At 37.2% G+C, this 19,259-nt stretch overlaps 1 protein-coding gene across 1 annotated transcript; it reads left to right on the top strand.

Moving 5' to 3' along the window:
• Window positions 1-45: 45 nt before the first annotated feature.
• On the top strand, window positions 46-19,250 carry LOC131728488 (cGMP-dependent 3',5'-cyclic phosphodiesterase-like). Its single transcript, XM_059019480.1, has 18 exons — window positions 46-1,164; window positions 2,351-2,390; window positions 2,738-2,801; window positions 3,966-4,047; window positions 5,217-5,391; window positions 6,994-7,106; window positions 8,213-8,290; window positions 8,489-8,611; window positions 9,006-9,076; window positions 9,199-9,321; window positions 11,623-11,710; window positions 12,655-12,702; window positions 12,797-12,871; window positions 13,278-13,377; window positions 15,075-15,187; window positions 16,272-16,310; window positions 17,087-17,193; window positions 17,964-19,250. The coding sequence occupies exons 1-18, from the start codon at window positions 1,039-1,041 to the stop codon at window positions 18,193-18,195; spliced, it is 1,797 nt and encodes a 598-aa protein (XP_058875463.1). The 5' UTR covers window positions 46-1,038; the 3' UTR covers window positions 18,196-19,250.
• Window positions 19,251-19,259: the final 9 nt, after the last annotated feature.

Raw genomic sequence — 19,259 nt, 5'->3', positions numbered from 1 at the left:
TAAACCGTAAGCTTAAGCAAACAGTAAATCATATGTAGTTAAAAACTACCAATTACACCCTTTGTATGAGCCAGAATTCAAAGAAATTATTTTTCTTTTCACCGCATCAATATCAGTATGTGAGGAGGAGGAAATGAAGGGAACTTACATGTCTGCTTTCTCTAACCAAAACCCAGCAGTAAAATACATTACGCAATATAATAACTACTAAAAGTAATTATGCTGAGCAAATCAGCTTCCCTGCTGGGATCCCAAAGGACCTCCCAATGAGGAGGCTGACAAAATATTTATATTGAGCCATAGAGGACCTGTGGGAAGCAGCTTCCCCATTTTCCCCATTCACTCAGTTCTTCTTCTGCATTATATTTTAGTATTACACTTGCTGCATCATTTGTTGGTTAATAGGTCCCCTTTCAGTTTTTCTTCATTCCACCAAAATACATTTCACTGCAGCTTTTGTTTTGGCATCCTTCCGATTTAGATTCAAAGTCCTCGCTGAAACCAGGAGTAGATTCTAACGGGACAGTAGCTTTCTTTCAATGTACAAACTTGTAGATGAAACATCTGCAGGGTTTGAATCCACATTGACAGGGACTGTCAAAAGATTTAACTCACTGTTAATACTGCCACACTGGATCTATTGTGACAGTGCTTGCTATTATTACTTCAGCAACTTTATTCTTTATATTTGATGAACTCTTTCAATTCCACTGCATCAGATCAACAAGCCCCTTGCTGTGCAATGCCCTTTTTATGCCTCTGTTTTCATTTGGAGGGAATTTGATAAAGTTGGCTACTAGCATCTTTTCGCATTGCACTTGGGCAATGTTCAAAATAAATAAATTGGGATGCGATCAGAATTGTAACCTCTAGCACTTATTTGTCTAAATGCACTAGCACAACAAGTCACATTATAAGATAGTATAGTCCCAGTGACATTGTTGTGTTAATAGTCTGGTTATTTTTTATTTGATTGGATTGCATGAGAGTTTCTGTGGATTTCTGTGCAGTGTGTCATTAGAAAATTCATACACAATAATGTATTTCCATAGGTACACAGAAGCAGATGAGCACAAAATTCAGCACTGTTTCTGTTATACATCAACAGTATTAACCAGCACACTGGCATTCCAGAAGGAACAAAAGCTCAAGTTTGAATGCCAGGTAAGGACAACAAATGGAAGACTACTACTAAATTCTGGAAGACTAAATGAATAAAACAAGAACAGTGTCATAAACAATATGTACAGTATCCACCAAAAACTTACAAAACATTTTTATCAACATCAGCTTGCAGTAGTGCCTTCAACCAATGCAAGCAATTCTACCTTAAATCCCCTTGTTTTCCCTTCTGACAGCAGGATAAAAATCGAGCCTCACTAAGATGCATCAAGTGCTCTGGGGGCAAATCTGCACTTTACAATCAATCTGTGCATCTCACACAGAGCAAACACTTGCTAATGCTAATGTGATCAGTCTTAAAGACAGAGCGTGTGTTCCGAGGATGGAAATGTTGTGTGATAAGTGATAAGCAATCTGAACTTGCCTTTGCCTCACGAGATCTCCAAGGAGTCTCCAGTATGTGTCATCGTGGACGTCCCTAAAAGCAAACGGTGCGGCCTGAGTGGTCCAATTAATAGGTCAGTGGCTGTATGAGCACCCCAATGGAAAATAGGCAATGTCTTACAAGTGACAGCCGCCTCCTTGTATGGTAATCTCCAAGGTGATTCCTGAGGGGACTGATAAGGGGGCTGCTATCATCCTTTGGCATCATGTTCTTGGCTGTCAAAGTCAATTCAGTCCAAAGCATTCCAATAATTTGTCTTTTGTCTCTTGTATATTTAGAAAGAGGACCGCTAGCTTGTCTCTAAAGTAGTGCACAGAGCTTTTTCAAACAGTGCTTCCTAGTTGCCATGGCCACAGTGCACAAGTGGTTGACGTAGCCAGTGCCACAATGAAGACTGACTGCAGCTAAGTCAGCCTTTGACAGGCATCCTGGGAGACTGCCTGAGCTGGAATTCAGAACTCAGTTACTACTATTTTGTTCCACTAGACGTTCAAAAGCTGATATTGTTAATATGAGCGTCTTGTTTTCTTGTTAACTGTTGATGATGTTTTAGAGTAACAGAGGGGGGGCTGGGTGGCTCATGAATATGGGCAGTGAGATATGGCCTCTAACCCTTTAGTTAGCTGGTTTCATTTACAGTCCAGATTGACTGTAATTAAAATTGTAATTGGTGTAATAGTCTGCTTTCGGTAAAAACTGTGCTAATGATACTTTGGAGTTAAAATCTTAGCCCTTGGAGCCCTGTTTTAATTCACTAACACAAAATTGTTTCTTTACTTACAGGCACTGCTCCAAGTTGCCAAAAACCTCTTTACACACTTAGGTAAGAATCATATTATCGTCTTTATTATACAGTATATACTGCACTATTTAATTATTATTTTCAATGCAACTTAAAGCATTACCAATGTTTCTCATAATACAATTAATCAGTTAAAAAGTGAATTGAGCATTTGCAACACACATGTGTTTTTTCCAACTAAAGGCAAGCACATTTGTCCTTGTTTAGTGTCTGCATGACAGGGATTCTGAGCACACATTTTCAAGTGCTAATTGCTATGTGATGTGAGCTTCTGTTTACATATAACTAGGCCCAGCAGAGTTGTTATGTTGCAGATTGAATTTGAAAATTTGTATTTTCGATATTATGAACCTATTTTAATTTTACAGATGACGTGTCGGTCCTACTGCAGGAGATCATTATAGAAGCCAGAAACCTCAGCAATGCAGAAATGTAAGGCTATAGCATGCATTTATCCTTTCCAATGATTAGTTTTTTTTTGTTTATATAAAATACTATAGTAAACGCTTACAAGCCTACCACACAAAGTTTCCAAGTTTTACTCCCAGAGGAATAACACTACTGTTGCTAAAATTGCTAGTGTTATTTTTAAAACTGCCTCACTTTGTCAGCTTTTGCCTGAAGTCAGTTTGACTCCAGCAGTAGCTTTTGATACTCTCCTTGAGTAATGCCTGCACCAACAGATGATTATCTGCACAATTTCTTTATACTTTTAACAGACACACAAAAACATAACACACACACACACACGTTTTATATATATATATATATATATAGCTATCTGAAGGGTTATATAAACACTGCATACTAAATAGGTTAGTGCTCTTGACATTAACCTCTGAGGGGATATGGCTTGCCTTACTGAGGGACTGAGGGCATGTGACTTTCTAGGATTCTACAGGGTAGAGACAGCACACTTTCTTATTTGGTATACAGCTGTGTTGTTTGTTTCCATTACAGGTTTTGTACAATAAAATAATAACTATTGTGTAAGAGGTTGATCTGGTTTATATATGAGGCACCCACAGTGTGCAACTGTACAGTTTCATACAACATAAACAGATGAGGCGTCTTTTGTAGAGAGAGACCGTCTGTACAGCAGCAACCAAGGATGTAAATATTATTTTTTAGACTTTTTAGAGCTCATAAAACAGAGAGGACGTCATCAAAGAGTGCCAATATATCACCCTGAAGAAACCCTAATGGTAGAATGGCTAGAAAAGCAAAGCATTACCAGCAGTGCATTGGTAATGCTTTTTAATAGGATGGCACACTGATATGGTACCAGGTTACTGGCACAGTACCATTTCTCCAATGTGTCATACTATCATAACTGCCCTTGTGCTATCATTGCACTTTAGTGGAGAACACAATACAGTACACTGCTACTCAATCATTTCTCATCAAGATTAAAGTTGAGGGGCATTTTTAATCTCATTCTGTCACACAGAGAATGATGGGCATACAGTGTTTAAAACAAGCTCTAAAGAACAGAATACAAAAGCCTCTCCCGGATTCACCCTTTTCGACATGTCAACATATAAAAAAGTCATGAAAAAAATCCTGTTCTAATCAGATGTTTCCATCTATCAACAGCTGCTCTGTGTTCCTGTTGGACAGAATGAACCATGAGCTGGTGGCCAAAGTTTTTGATGGTGGTGTTGTGAATGATGATGAGGTAAATCCATCTGTTAGTCAGACTGTTCAGTCTCAGCATTTTGAATTAGAGGCATCAGGCTCCAGTGTGTGTTGAAGTGTCCAGAAATCCAATTGTGTCTGACGGATTGTATTGAAAAAAAACACTTTTGTATGTGGAAAATACAAAGAAAATGTGCTTTGACCATATTGTAATATTTTTTTGCAAATTACGCAGGTTTGTGGTCTATATTACTGTAGGTGTATTAGAAACCTTGCTTAGAACCTTATGTGTATACATATAAACTTGCCCCTTGTTTTTACTTGAAATTAATCTAAACAACCGTATTAAAAACGTGTTAATCTCATAACAAGAAAAGCTGCCTTTCCTTAATTTGCCTACATCTATACAACTGAGTAACATTCAATGGCAATAAAATTCCACATTGAGTGATTTAAAAGCCAATTGGAAGCAAATTTTCATGTCACCAGAGGCACTGACAGGTTGTGCCGTAAATTGACACAAAATAAAATGAAACTTGCAAATGCCATGGATTCATCACATACACATGACCTTTCCATCGCCCCTTAAGACCTTAAGAGCGAATCACTCTGACGAAATTATATACAGGTGTTGCATTTGTGTTGAAATGCTTTGGCAACATTGGATCACTCCTGTCATTTGAATTTGAATTTGCATACTTGGAGATGTATTTCTTTGATCCAAATTTAAATCTTGCCCTGGACAATAATCCCATTGTTCACTGTAGAGATGTTGTGCACACATGTGGTTTTAGTTGGTTTGATCATGACTGATTCTGTATTCAATCACACTGTCAGATTGGTATTGATTGGTACTCAATAATTGTGTAGAGAAGAGCAAACAAGGGAAAGTTGTGTTTTGTGATGTGTAATGAACACATTTGAACAGGTTACATTCGATTTGAATTAATCCCTAAGAATTTAAAATATCTTAAAGAAAATTACCCAGACAAATCACAGAAAAAGTATCTGCACACCCCTAGTTTTTACCTTTAAAAATGTACTTTAATTTGTTTTGCCCTGTATTGGCAGACAAGCTTCAGCTGTGGACTCTGCCAAGTACCTGTTGTAATCAGTACAGTACATCTTTGTTGATTCATCCTTAAGAGCTTAGCAAGTAGTTGCTAGTGTGCTATATGCTGAACTATATACTTTTTTGTTCTTTTGAAGAATGAGTTTCGGATCCCAGCTGATCAAGGTATTGCTGGTCACGTAGCAACCACAGGAAAGATCTTGAACATCAAGGATGCCTATTCCCATCCTCTGTTTTACCGAGGCGTGGATGACAGTACTGGCTTCCGGACAAGGAACATTCTTTGCTTCCCCATCAAAGATGAGAATAATGGCAAGCTTGACTACTTTATTATTTTTTGCTATTGTAATAACCATTGTTATAAACAGTGAAATGTAGCCTGTGGTGAAATTCTGCTTGGTCCCTCATTGGTGCAAAATTTTTACATTGGTGCATGAGTGGTTTAGCAAAATTTCAGGCAATACGTCAAATACTGTTTTTGTCCGTAGATGAAAAGTAACAACAAAAACACACTCAGCACATTGGGAAAGCTTTCATTTTGAACACATAGAATGGATTTTACATATACAGTGTGCAATAGGAAAAAGAAACCGCAGAGAAAACAAACTAATAACAAGTACAGTATTGCTAACAAGAGCTCTATTCTATGCAGACAGTTCATGGTACCTGACCTTCAGGAGAATGCAAAACACAGCACAAAATCTGACAAGTAAAAAACTACATTCACTTTGAAATCATTTTGTTTTGTTAAATTGTCTCTGTTCACTTCCATTATTCAAGGTAATGAGGGTGAAATTCAATTAAATGTAGGCTTTATTGGCTATGCTGTATAGAGCTGGCTGTGTTCCAGTCTTTTTGGAGAAGATTAATCCTTTTGTTTTCTGTCATTTTGATAAATACTCTGTGTTTCGGATCTAGTGAACCTTGTTGCTTGAAGCATATTATACTTTGTGGTAATGGTGCATGGAATTTGCTTTTTTCCAACTGTTTTTTTTCTGATGGAAATGGCTTGAAGAAAAATAGCAGATGCATTTGTTTTGTTGGCCAGCGTGTATACAGACTTGACGCATCCAGTAAAAGGCGCTCCTCGTGGAGTGCAGGATGCACCCTATAGCCTGGAGGTTGACAGTTCGATTCCAGGCTATTCCACTGCCAACCGTGGACGGGAGTTCCAAGGGGGCGGTGCACAGTTGGCCGAGTACCACCTGGGTGGGGAGGGCTTAGGTTGACCAGGGTGTCCTTGGCTCATCGCGCACCAGCGACCCATGTAGACTGGCCGGGCGCCTGCAGGCCTGCCTGTAAGTTGTCCGGAGCTGTGTGGTCCTCCGACTCTGTAGCTCTGAGGTGGCTGCATGGCGGGCCTGCAGAGTGTAAAAAAGCGGACGGCTGACGGCAAACGTTTCGGAGGACGCTTGTGTCCGTCTTCGTCTCTTCCGAGTCAGCGCAGGGGTGGCAGCGGTGAGCCGGGTTGAAATAAAAAATAATTGGGCTTTCCAAATTGGGAAGAAAATGAGAAAAAATAATTGCAGATTTAAAAAAAAAAAAAAATTAGTGTCAAGTGTCAGCAGGTGGCAACTCAGACATTACTTTTGAATGAATGAATATCCAACCTAACAGGTTCAATCCAGGAGATTATTTACAACAACAGTACTTAAATACAACTTGCATTTAGTTTGTAAACGGTAAAATAGAAAGCTTTTTCAAATGAAGTGGCAAAAACACACAAATTGTGCACAGACATGAGAATGTTGCACCCCTGAATCACAATGCTTTTGTACTCTGCTACAGATGTATACCATGCAGAAATTAGCAGGTACTGTAAATTAGATCGAGCTGTTAACTGTATTTCCCTGTTTGAATGCCCCTACAGTTGAGAGAGAAACCTAATTCAGTCTATTTCCTCTTGTCCTCTAGAGGTGATTGGTGTAGCTGAACTGGTCAATAAGATTAATGGCCCCGGGTTCAATAGGTTTGATGAAGATTTGGCCACGGCGTTCTCAATCTACTGTGGAATCAGTATTGCTCACGTAAGTCATTGTCCTCTGTGGATGACCATGCTTGTTTGTTTTATTAGTTTAGTTAAACAGTACATGATGCAATTTAAAAAAAAAAAAAAGAAATCACTATATCGTTTACTAAGTGCTTCATAATCATAAAACTATATTTTCATATGGTTTCATTTTTTCTGGAATAGTTATTAGTAAATAGTTGGCAAATAACAATAAGCGATCATACAGAACACTCATAATATGATTTTAAAGGCTAAGAAGTATTATGAAAATGTAGATGATATGCCTTTAATATTTGACCTTGAGCATTAGTTGTGGTAGGGTTTGGAAAACATTTTATCTGCCTTAACGGAGGTGTTTTCTGCTTTTTAAGAGATAAGTAAGTTTCTGTCATTCTTTGGGATTTTTTGTTTATGTCATTAATAATACATGTGAAGTCCAGATAATATTCATACATATGTATAAGAAAATCAGGCATGGGTGGGGTTTTAACACAATTGAATGGAACAAAATGTCATTATTGTATTGCCTGCTTATGTAAAATATTTGTATTTCATATTTTATTAATAAGATCCTTATTATTGGAACGTCAATATTTATATTTAGTTGCTCCATAGTTTCAATAACTGTTCAGAATTTACCACCTACAGTTTCCAAATATTTATTTTCTTACCATATTAATATCCTATTGCTGTATTTATTGTTGTTTCTGCCATGCTTACTGTTTGTCATGCTAACCAACTATTCCTGAAAACAATGCTTCTGAAAAGACTTTCCAAGGCTGGTTGTGGGGAAGTGGGGTAGGGGATTATGACTGCTCCATGCACTGAAGCATGTACAACACTGATATGCTTCCTCACCTCACTCCCGTACAGTCAGCCATGCGGTGTCTTTTTAGAAGCAGTTTAATCCTGGCGAATAATTGTCTTTGCAGAAATGACAATAGAGAATTCTACATAAAATGTTTTTGAATAGGCAAGACTCACAAAACTAAATCTCTTTAAATATATTAATACCGAATTAATTTTTTTTTTTTTTAAAAGCGTCTGTCAAATAGGGTGACAAGGTAAATCTATTTCTGATGCTAACAATTGAAGATGTTTGCTGTTTTTTCCCCTCTACAGTCTCTGCTGTATAAGAAAGTCCATGAAGCTCAGTTTAGAAGTCACCTGGCCAATGAAATGATGATGTATCATATGAAGGTAAACACACAATCATCTAGTTTTTGACTGTTACTATCTTTCGTGAACAAAGCCTCTTGAGGTGCTCGTTATGACAGACACTATTATTTTAGCCTGCAATTGCTTTTTAATAAGTCGCCAAACAGCAAAACTACTATCAGAAGAAAAGTCAGTTGATTTAGCCTGTGCTCATATTTTTTTCTTTGTATCTTTAAACAGGTATCAGAGGAAGAGATGACCAAGCTTCTGACATTTGGAATCCAACCTGTGAATGAGATTCATCCAAGCTTTGCCTATTTCACCTACACGCCTCGCTCCTTGCCAGATGATGACACTCCTATGGTGAGGTTTTCAAAGGAACACACTTTGAGGTGTTCTTTTTTCAAACCAACTCACCCTCAGAAATCCATTTTGTAGGAGTCCTTTCAGAAACATACCCAGTGGTAGAAAACACGTTTGTCAGAATAGTCATTCAGCATGGTAAATAATGAATAAAACAACAGAGAATGATAAAAAACAAATGATAGGACTTTAATGGGTAAGGGATTAAAATACTATAATCCCTCCCTATTTACTGTAACAGTATAAAAATAATGTGGTGTTCATTGGTCAATAAGCTTTTGTATTGTGTCTTTTCTCTTTGTTTTTCTTTGCTTTATCCACATTGATATTACTATATCAATTTTATCAAGCTTATTAAACAACCACAATCATATTATTATTTCTCTCTCCCCAGGCTATTCTAAGCATGTTTGAGGACATGGGCTTTATTAACACTTATAAGATAGACATTAAAACATTGGCAAGGTAAGCACTTTAATTAGTATATTTAGTCACTTTGGTTTCGTACTGCAGCTGTGTGTCTGTCTATGTACTGTACAGTACTTTTTTATGTTCTATAACAGAGGAATGTTCTTTTCTGCCTCTAGGTTCTGTCTCATGGTAAAGAAGGGATACAGGGATCCACCCTATCACAACTGGATGCACGCATTCTCTGTCTCTCATTTCTGTTATCTCCTGAACCAGAATCTGGAACTCTCCAAGTATCTTGAGTAAGGTTACATTTCTATTTCTGTAGATCAAGGTGTAGAGATGTGTGCTTGTTTGGTGGGGTAGGGTGAGAATTTTCAGATGAGAATTTTCCAGGGGAAGGTAAACTGTAAATTCCTTTTATGAAAACAAAGCTAGGTCAGACATCTTTTATGTACAGTGCTCCTAAATTCTGGAATCGGTTACCACCTGACATTTGAAATGCTGCTTCACTGGGTAAATTTAAACACTTGATTCACAATTACTTTCTTCCTCGAGGTATATGCAATCACTGGTTAGAGAAAAGTTTGCGTGAGAATCAATCGATCATGTTAGACGTATATTTGTCTACTGGGTCCCTCTTGAAAAAAGTTGGATGTGTCAACTTAATGAGATTTTCCTGGTGTGTATGTGTCACATTTTTAAGTAAATACAAAATCAGTGCAATAGCTTTAAGAGATAAAGAATCCCCAGCTTAATATTACAAAAATGTCTGGTGCTGCCTACATAGGGACCATACTGTAATTAACATGCCACGTGTTTGAGAATAACTAGAGGAAATCAGGAAATATTAGGGACATTAGTATTATTATTATTATTATCATCATCATCATCATCATCATCAGGTGGCACGGTGGCGTAGTGGTTAGCGCTGCTTCCTCACAGCGCCAGGGTCCTGGGTTCGAATCCAGCCTCGGGTACTGTCTGTGTGGAGTTGGTATGTTCTCCCCGTGTTCACGTGGGTTTTCTCCGGGTACTCCGGTTTCCTTCCAGAGACATGCTGTCTAGGTTGATTGGTCACTCTAAATTGCCCCTGTGTGTGTGTGGTGCCCTGCGATGGACTGGCGTCCCGACTCGCCTTTTGCCCTGTGTATGCTGGGTTAGACTCCGGCTCACTACGACCCTGTAAAGGAGTAAGTGGTTAATGATAATGGATGGATTATTATTATCAATATTAAAAACAATGTAAATATTTAATGTTGAGAACCACATTGATACAGTATACTGATAGTTTACCAAAAAGGCTTACTTTGTGTTTTTTGCATTATCATGTTATAAAACACTTTATTTGCTATTCACTGGCATGTTTCAATTTCAGGAATGGGCAGATAGTAATATGTTTTAAATGACTTAGAATTTTAATATGACATGCAATTAGGGGTGTTGGGAGCTGATTGAGACTTGCAGATTACAGTAGGGAAGTGCATAATATGGACAACATGTCATTTAGTTTTTGCCTATGGCAACTGAAACAGTGTTAACAATTGGCATCCAGTCCAAATTCATAAATAGGCTCTCAATTCCAATCTGCTTGACACAATACCAGAATAATATTAGTATACTCAAAAGGATTAGCAGCCTGACTGAAGGATCTTTAATTCTGGTGAATTTAGTTATCTAAACCCCCGAAGCGCAGGGATTTCCAAAGAACGAGACTCTTTTTATCTAACCACCGACAGGTTCGTTGATGAGGTTGGGTCTTGGACAAGGTGAAGGATGAGTAGACAAAAGCAGGACTCAAGCCTCTCTGGTGTAACAGGGCAAGTCCAATATTGGCAATCTCAGTGATGGATTGAGTTTTGCTAAAGGGCAAGGGACTGACAGCACTGGGCTCAGTTCAACTGAAGGCTAGGACCCTTAGTTATTGGCACAATGATTAATTCAGCACTCGGAAGAGGTGAGGACCAAACAATATTGCAGGCAGATTTCCCCTGGGACAAGTGCTCCACTCAGCAGAAATGATGGATCTACAATATGCATTAGGAACATGTTTTAACTATTTCCATCTTGTCAGTTACTTGTACTCAGATAATTGCACAATAGTGTCCCATTGGAAGAAGTAGATATGATTGGTTGGTTACTTGTACTATTAACAGAGGTCCTCTTTTAGTCTGGGTTGTAGCATGCTTGGGTAAGAACCATAAGGTTTGATCCCTGCTTTCCCCAACAGTAGATAATTTGCTCATTTTCAATGAGAGACATTGGAAGGACTTTGTTACATTGACACCCAGCAAAAAAGTATGAGTAAAATGTTTTAAAGAAGTTCTCTGCAATCTGTGGTTGTCTGTATATTTTCATGACAACACTCTGGAATAAGGCAAGATTTAGAAAAGACATCAAGAATGAAAAAAACATGAATTTTTTATCACAGTTGTTGTTTGCTTTGTCATTTGGAACTTTTTAAAAGCCACACAAAGGATTTAATGCTAGACTAAGAGTGGCAAAAGTAAATCTTTACATACTGTATACACCGATAATGAGCTAATTACAGAATATGTGTAGAAGTTCGAATGGTTAATGACTTAACCTCTTTTTTATTTCAGGGACATTGAGATATTTGCTCTTTTTGTATCGTGTATGTGCCATGACTTGGACCACCGAGGAACCAACAATTCCTTCCAAGTGGATTCGGTAAGGAGCTGTGAAGTGTGATGTTACTGCTTTAGATCTGTCGTACACTGTAGTTTACCATAGTGAGAAGTGTTCACTTGCCTCCTACAAGCTGAATGGAAGTAAACAAACTGAGAAGGGGTACTACTGTATGTAAATAATCGTGCTATATAAGATGGTATTACCCTCCAAGTATTCGGACAGCATAAGACACAGGGGTGGTTAGTGTTGTACGCTATCTCCAGGAAGATTTGATGGGTCTCAGCCCCATTACAAAATAAAAACAAACCTAGGCTGTAACCAGTAAAAATGCACTGAATAATAGAATTTGCATAGAGACATGAGTAGTCAAGCAATGTACAGCTATGGCCAAAAGTTTTGCATTATCTAGACTAAAAAAAATTTTAATTTCGAAATGTCGTATTTCAGTTTGTGTCTGTTTTTCGTCAAGTATATGGAAAACTACAAAGCGGTATGTAATTAAATATATTAAGATAACATTATTCAGCAGGTTTTATTCGACTTTATAAAGCAAAATTAGTTAATTCTATAGGGTGACACAAAACTTTTGGCCTTAGCTGTAGTCTTTACTATAATAAAACAGAGCGCTTGAGTTGACACAAAAAATATTAGTTACATGCAAAAAAGGCTGCCATCTCTGTATTAATGATGAATAACTCACACAATGATTTATCTCTCCTTAGATATTGCATGACTTATAAAGCCATGTAGCAGGTCACCTGTTTAAACAAGACATTTCATCTCACTGTTTATTTTTAATAACAATATTTTGATGCACCAAATAATAATACATGATGTTAGCTGTGTCTGCAGTATTTCCAGAGACGATTCCTCAACACAAACTCAAAATCTAATCTCACCTTCTGAAAAAACAAATGATTTCATTCATCATCCAACCAGGAATCTAATTATTTTTGTGTCTGTGATACTTCTCTTGTTTTTAGCAATCTGTGCTGGCTGCCCTATACAGCTCAGAAGGATCAGTGATGGAGGTAAAATGTCACATGCTTGTATTTTACCCTTTTAAAAGCATGTTATATTATATTATACATTAGATTTAATCTATTTAGGTTTCTTTCTCCTCAGAGACACCACTTTGCCCAGGCAATAGCCATTCTAAACACTCATGGATGTAACATCTTTGAGCAGTTCTCCAGAAAGGTCAGTGAGAAATTACAATAAGTTATACACGGTAACCCTAGATTTTACATAACTGCATGAAATAGCAACATGGTCAAACTAGGATTGGAATTAACATTCTATTTTTGTATATATATATATATATATATATATATATATATATATATATATATATATACATATATATATATATATATATATATATATATATATATACATATATATATATATATATATATATATATATATATATATATATATATATATATATATATATATATATATATATATATATGTATGCAGCTGTTTCTAATAGAATGCGCTTTAAATCAGCTATTACATCAAGGAATTAAGTTACCTTGAGATGTCACCTTGAGATTCAATGAAGATGGACCTAACAAAAAACACACATACTGTTTTATTTTAGGATTACCAAAGGATGCTGGATCTGATGAGAGATATTATATTGGCAACTGACTTGGCTCATCATTTACGTATCTTCAAAGACCTTCAGAAAATGGCAGATGGTAAAAATATTTCCTATCTTGAGATGCTGGAAGGCGCTTGTAAAGACCACACAAATGAAATGAGAAGGGTATTGTATGTAAAGAAACCTATTGTGCACATTATATTGAGTTAGAGTATTCATGCACTACCTTCCAAGAAGTTTGGGGAAATCGTTGGGGAACAGGGGGCACTACTGAAGCCTGGTAAGGTTAAAGGGCTTAATAGATCCAGTAGATGTATAGGTTACGGTTGGGCCAATTCAATGTAATTCTAGGTTGTGAGTCGATGAAGAATATATGCTGATGTTTCTGTGAAAATATAATTGTTGCTAGCCTTTAACAAGGATAAAATGAAGGTTACATTCTTGGCCCTAACACTTTTATTAGGCTTCTGTCAAAATATTGAGTACAGACAAACAATCATTCAATCCATGTGGACGCATTTGTTCCAGATGTATTTCCTCCTTGTCCCGTGAGGGTCCCTTTCTCATTCATTATTATGCAGGTTATGCTGACATCTATTGGTATACATGTGTATAGCATTTTGAGAATTCTACAGGCAGCAGACGGGAACAAGCATCTTTGAAGTCAAGTTTCGTTTGGCATGACATTTAGACTTTTCCTTTGGTTGGTTTAACACAATCAACAATGTTAAAGGGTAATTCCTTGTTACCAATCAATGAGAAAGGCTTTAGCTGCGGATGCAGTATCCTGTTTTCAAGTAGTCTCTAACATTACATCCTAAACAACGAAACCAATTTGAAATGCATACTTGAGTGCAGCAATAACTGTTGAGTTAATGTGGTTTCAACTTTCAAATCTTAGAAGGCAAGAATATGATGAGCTGGATTCCACCTTCCCCATCCACTACTACACATCCGACTAGATTCTCAACACTATTTACTCCAAATTGTAGAGACATTTTTTTCTGAATGGAAAAAAGCCCATTCAAATTATAAAACAAAAAAGAAGCAATTTAAGACTGCTTACCCATCATTAGCTTCAATTTTACTGTTAATGATACAAGACATATGAGAAGTGTGTACATCACGTGTTTTCTACTGGAGAACTCTGGTTATCTTTGTGTTTTATACACACCAGCAGTATTGAGGCAAACAAGCACATGCAATTAAACCGAACAAGTTTCATTGTTTTTCACAATGTCTACAAGGTTTACAGATGGGAGCTGTTCCATTGAATGCACAAGCAGCAATGTATGCATTTGAACTAACCTGGGCAAAATGTAGGCACACGCAATTTGGAATGTTGTGTGTGATTCTGTTTTTGAACCCATTTCAGCAAGAATCCAGAACCACATTAAATATTATATCAAAAACATATTTATTGGGGGTAATTCTGGGATAACCACAGGTAGGTGTTTGATAAAATCCAGAGGTGGTTTATCCTGAGGGAATATACAGTAGGTTGATAAAATGAACCAAATAGATTTGGGTAGTGCCTTTATCCATGTAATTACACTGTTCAGGGCACGTACTGATGAAGTCATCCCTGTGTGTCATGAAAAGCACTATATAACTAAAAACTAAATAATACTGTATGGGCTCTTCAAATGGTCAAGAGTTTTTGGTAAACAATTATAATATTCAAGTATAATAGTGTTGATATTGGCTTTGAGTTAAATGGACAGAGCCACCAACCACTTTATCTCTGCCAGTCAGGGCAACTCAAACCCTGTCGGTCTCTTTGTTTTATCCTAGTGGGCTATGACCCAAAGAACAAGCATCACCACAGTCTGATCCTCTGCCTGCTCATGACCTCATGTGACCTGTCAGACCAGACCAAAGGATGGAAAACCACCACTAAGATTGCTGTAAGTATAGTACAGCTTATGGGTTATGTCTCTGTTCTTTAACTACATTGTAAGTCTACATTGTGAGCATTCCAATTGGAGACAGGGCATGGTTTTTGTAACTATAGGACAGCAATTTTATAATGCCATCCAAAGTAGGGATAGCTGAGACACGTTTGTGGTGGCTTTGCCCTGTGGGGGTTACCTGTGTTGCCAAATTGCTGATATGACCATATGCAAAACGCAATGGTTTGCTCCCTTGAATATCACAGATAACACCCAAGAGGCTAACCTAATCATTATCATACTGTGTATAGTACTCACCCAAAAAACAACAACAGAAAGAACAGGTTGATCAATATGCTTTGTCCTCTAAATATAAATGAGTCATATTATATATTATTGTACCCAGTCAAAAACTAACTGGGTACTTTGCTATGTGTTCCTGATATACCTATAACTCAGATTCATGGTTATTTATTACCCATTTTTTAATTGTCTTTGGCAAAAGTATGTAAAAAAACAAACATGTTATTAAGGTGTTTATTATTGTTGTTAACAATTACAATACAATGTAATAATACGATAGATGGCATGCTATAAAGTACTTATAAGGTTTGTTTTAATGCACCACAGGGTTTAAAACACTGCTATAGCTTGTTCTGATTCATAACCATCTTTAATTGTTAAGAACATCCATTATAGCTTGCTTATTGAAGCTATTATTAATCTATTACAAATCCTAAACTGTGTGCCTCCTCTGTGTTTTAAAGCCCTGCTGGGATAACTTTCACTTCAGCTGTGGATCTTATTTGCCTTGATATGTGGTGATAAATAATACATTGCCACCCAAACTGATTTTTCAATGGAGTAATCCTAGAGTTTATACAGCTCCCTGTAGTGTATAATACATACCCTCTCACCACCCCATACAGCACCATAATGCTCTGGGATTTAAACAGGATGCCAGGCTATTGGATTAGTCGAGCAAGTGTCTTGTTCATTAAGAAATCAGTGACGTCCCAATTCCCACTAGATGGCATTTTACAACATAGCCCAGACATTCAGTTTATACATTAATAGGTGTATTTCTTTTTTTTAACAGGAACTTATTTACAAGGAATTCTTTTCCCAGGGCGATCTGGTATGTATGTGTTTTAGCCAACAAAAAAACAAGGGAACACACACAATTCTTGAGCATTCATAACAGCCTGCTTGCGTTTCATTAAACATATTTAAATGATGAATTCTACATTTAATTTTCTCTCTCACAATATATGATTTATAGGAAGTAAATTAATTGTAATTAGTTAATGAATCATTTATTCAGAGACTTTGAAAGAAACCTTGAGCTTGTGTTTGAGAACATGTTCATCAAACTGAAGAACACTGATAACTTTTGAGCTCTTCGTTCTGTAGAACCATCTGCTGTATAATGTGTATCATAAATACTAGACTTTGTTCCAACCATGCCCCTAATTACTGAATTAAGCAGCCTATGGCTTTGATCCAACAATACCTTTATTTTTTTTCAATTCAAATCGTTATTAAAGCAAGATTAAGGACTTTAAAAGTAAGTGAGCACCACTGTTCCACATAATGCTTGTTGCAATAGTCAGGGCTACAGGAAGTAGAAATATTCTGCAGTCATGACTTTATGTATCAATACTGTATGTGTGCCTTTCAGTTATGTACAATACCACGGGATACATACAATACATATAATTACTTTATTAAGTGCATTGTTCATTCATTATGCCTGCATTTCTATTTAAGAACGACTGTATGAGATGTGCTTGAAAGTGAATCTTTGACTATTTTTGCCCCCAGACACTGATATCTCCCCTTCTTCTGATCATCCCATTACCAAAAGAAGCCTCTATTGTTCTCAACGTGTGTTTTGTTTGTGTTTTTCTCTAGGAGAAAGCCATGGGCAATAGACCCAGTGAAATGATGGACAGAGAGAAAGCCTACATCCCAGAGCTTCAGATTAGCTTCATGGAGCACATTGCCATGCCCATCTACAAGTAAGTGTGCCGGGACACCAGTGGCATGCTGTACCACGTTTATTAGGTCTCAGAACCTTCTGTTTTTTTAACTGTTGGTAACTCATAAAACAATTTTAGCAACTTACAGTCATTGTTAAAAGTAGCTACCCTTTATCTAGACAGCTACAGAGAGTGACTCGGGATGTTGGGTCCCTACTTCTGTCTGCGGGGCATACCCTTTTTGAGGAAGAGGAAATAGTTCAGTCCCCAAATCCACTCAATCACTGGCCACCACAGCCAGTTGTAGGGATTGTTTGGTGGCTTTTTGAAATAGACTTCACTAAGAGTTGGACTTGGACTTGTAGTGCCTACAGTTGCATTAGACCAAAATGATGTTCTTATTTAGCCAGGCAGAAACAGCTTCTCATTTACAGCGGTCAACTACATGAGATTTTTTTTTACTGACCTTCATATGGCTTTATCCATGGTACCGGCTGGGATTAATTCTCCAAATAAATTCTAGGCCGCAATTCCGCCTAGCACCATGCTGGTCTTTGGTTAGCTGACAGCTCTCCAGTAAACCAACAACAAATAATCTTCTGTGGAAGCCCCCATCCAAATACTACCAGGTCCTTCTTTGCTTAGCTTCTATGACCTGATGAGATCAGACTCAAAGAGGTATGGCTGCCTCATCCTATAGACTGACAGAAAGTAGGTAGTGGCATTAATGTATATTTGGCTTTTCAAAATGTTGAGCATGTAATAGTTTGTTCTGTAAAAAAAGTTTCTTGTTTTTATCTTTCATAAAGGCTGCTTCAAGAACTTTTCCCGAAATCAGCAGAGCTTTATGGGAGAGTTTCCGCCAATCGGGAACACTGGACCAAGGTCTCTCACAAATTTACAATCCGAGGGTTGCCTAGCAACAACTCCCTTGATTTCCTGGATGAGGAGTATGACCAACTAGAAGAGCAGGCAGAAGAAAGTCTGAAGATGAATGGTTGCTTAGAAACAAAAGGAACCAGGGAAACCATTGAACAATAAGGTGTTTAAACAAATATAAAACATTACTTCTGAAGTTCAAGTAACTACATTTTATAGAAGAAACTACAATTTTTAGTAACACCTCATTTAAAGCAGGGATTACCTGTTATCACCATGGAAGCGCTTGGGTAATAACCAGGAACATCTCAATGTGGGAACCTTTGAGACCACAACAAAGCAAAGACTTCTTCTCAAATCAGCTGCTATATTTTGAGCATTTCGTTTTAGTTATTCAGCAGTTGTTTTAAAAGTCAGAAATTGTTACTTCTTTAAAAATATATTTTTTGGGGTAGTTTTTACCACATGAAATACCAAGCAGCCACTAATACAACTAAAGTATCAGACTGTGTTTTCCAGTAATAGCAGTGGCTACTTGTCACAGGATTCTCCCCCTCTTATTCTATATTACTGTATTGTGTGTATTAAACTGGCTTTGGATAAAACGCTGTGCCTGGAGGGAATATTAAGGGCCCCTTCAAAGCATAGTGGATACATTTGCCAGTATGCTGGCAGTGAAATATGGTCAGTATTGCTGGGTTCAGTAATGTTTGTCAACCTCTACATTTTTTGTATTGTTATGTTTTTATTATTATTTATTGCTTTTTTTTGTGAAACCACTAAAAAGAGAAGATTGTTAACCATATATCCTACATTGATGCACACTGGGGCGTTTGTAGTCAGTAAGAGATGTGGTGTGGATGGGGACTGACTACAGTTTGTTTTTCATATATGTTTGTCAAAGTGTGAACAATTACACTTTTAAAATAACCCTTTAAAATACACTGCAAGTGTGTATGTTATTATTGTACTGTACCAGTCCACCCACTGCACAACATTTTACAAAGTGGATATTTTACATGGTTGAATAAAAACCTGTGGCGTATGTAAGTGACAAAGAATGTATGGACTACAAAAGACCTTTTATGTGTTGATGTCTGTAAATATTTTATCAGCAGGTGATAAATAAGGGCTGTTGCTCTTAAGGCATTGTGGCTAATTGGAACACAGACAGAATGTGTATATTATTGATTTGCCTTACCTTTTCTGCGTTGCCTTTTGAGAAA

Source organism: Acipenser ruthenus, unplaced genomic scaffold (genome assembly GCF_902713425.1).
Source record: "Acipenser ruthenus unplaced genomic scaffold, fAciRut3.2 maternal haplotype, whole genome shotgun sequence".
NCBI lineage: Eukaryota > Metazoa > Chordata > Actinopteri > Acipenseriformes > Acipenseridae > Acipenser > Acipenser ruthenus.
The sequence above is the reverse complement of the archived record's forward strand: the minus strand, read 5'-3'. Positions and strand labels throughout refer to the sequence as shown.

Excerpts from the sequence above, each read along its gene's own strand:
- LOC131728488 (XM_059019480.1), top strand. The coding sequence starts at position 1,039 with ATGTATTTCCATAGGTACACAGAAGCAGATGAGCACAAAATTCAGCAC. Across the intron at positions 5,392-6,993 it reads CATCAAAGATGAGAATAATG|AGGTGATTGGTGTAGCTGAA; the intron begins GCAAGCTTGACT and ends CTTGTCCTCTAG. Across the intron at positions 9,077-9,198 it reads GACATTAAAACATTGGCAAG|GTTCTGTCTCATGGTAAAGA; the intron begins GTAAGCACTTTA and ends TTCTGCCTCTAG.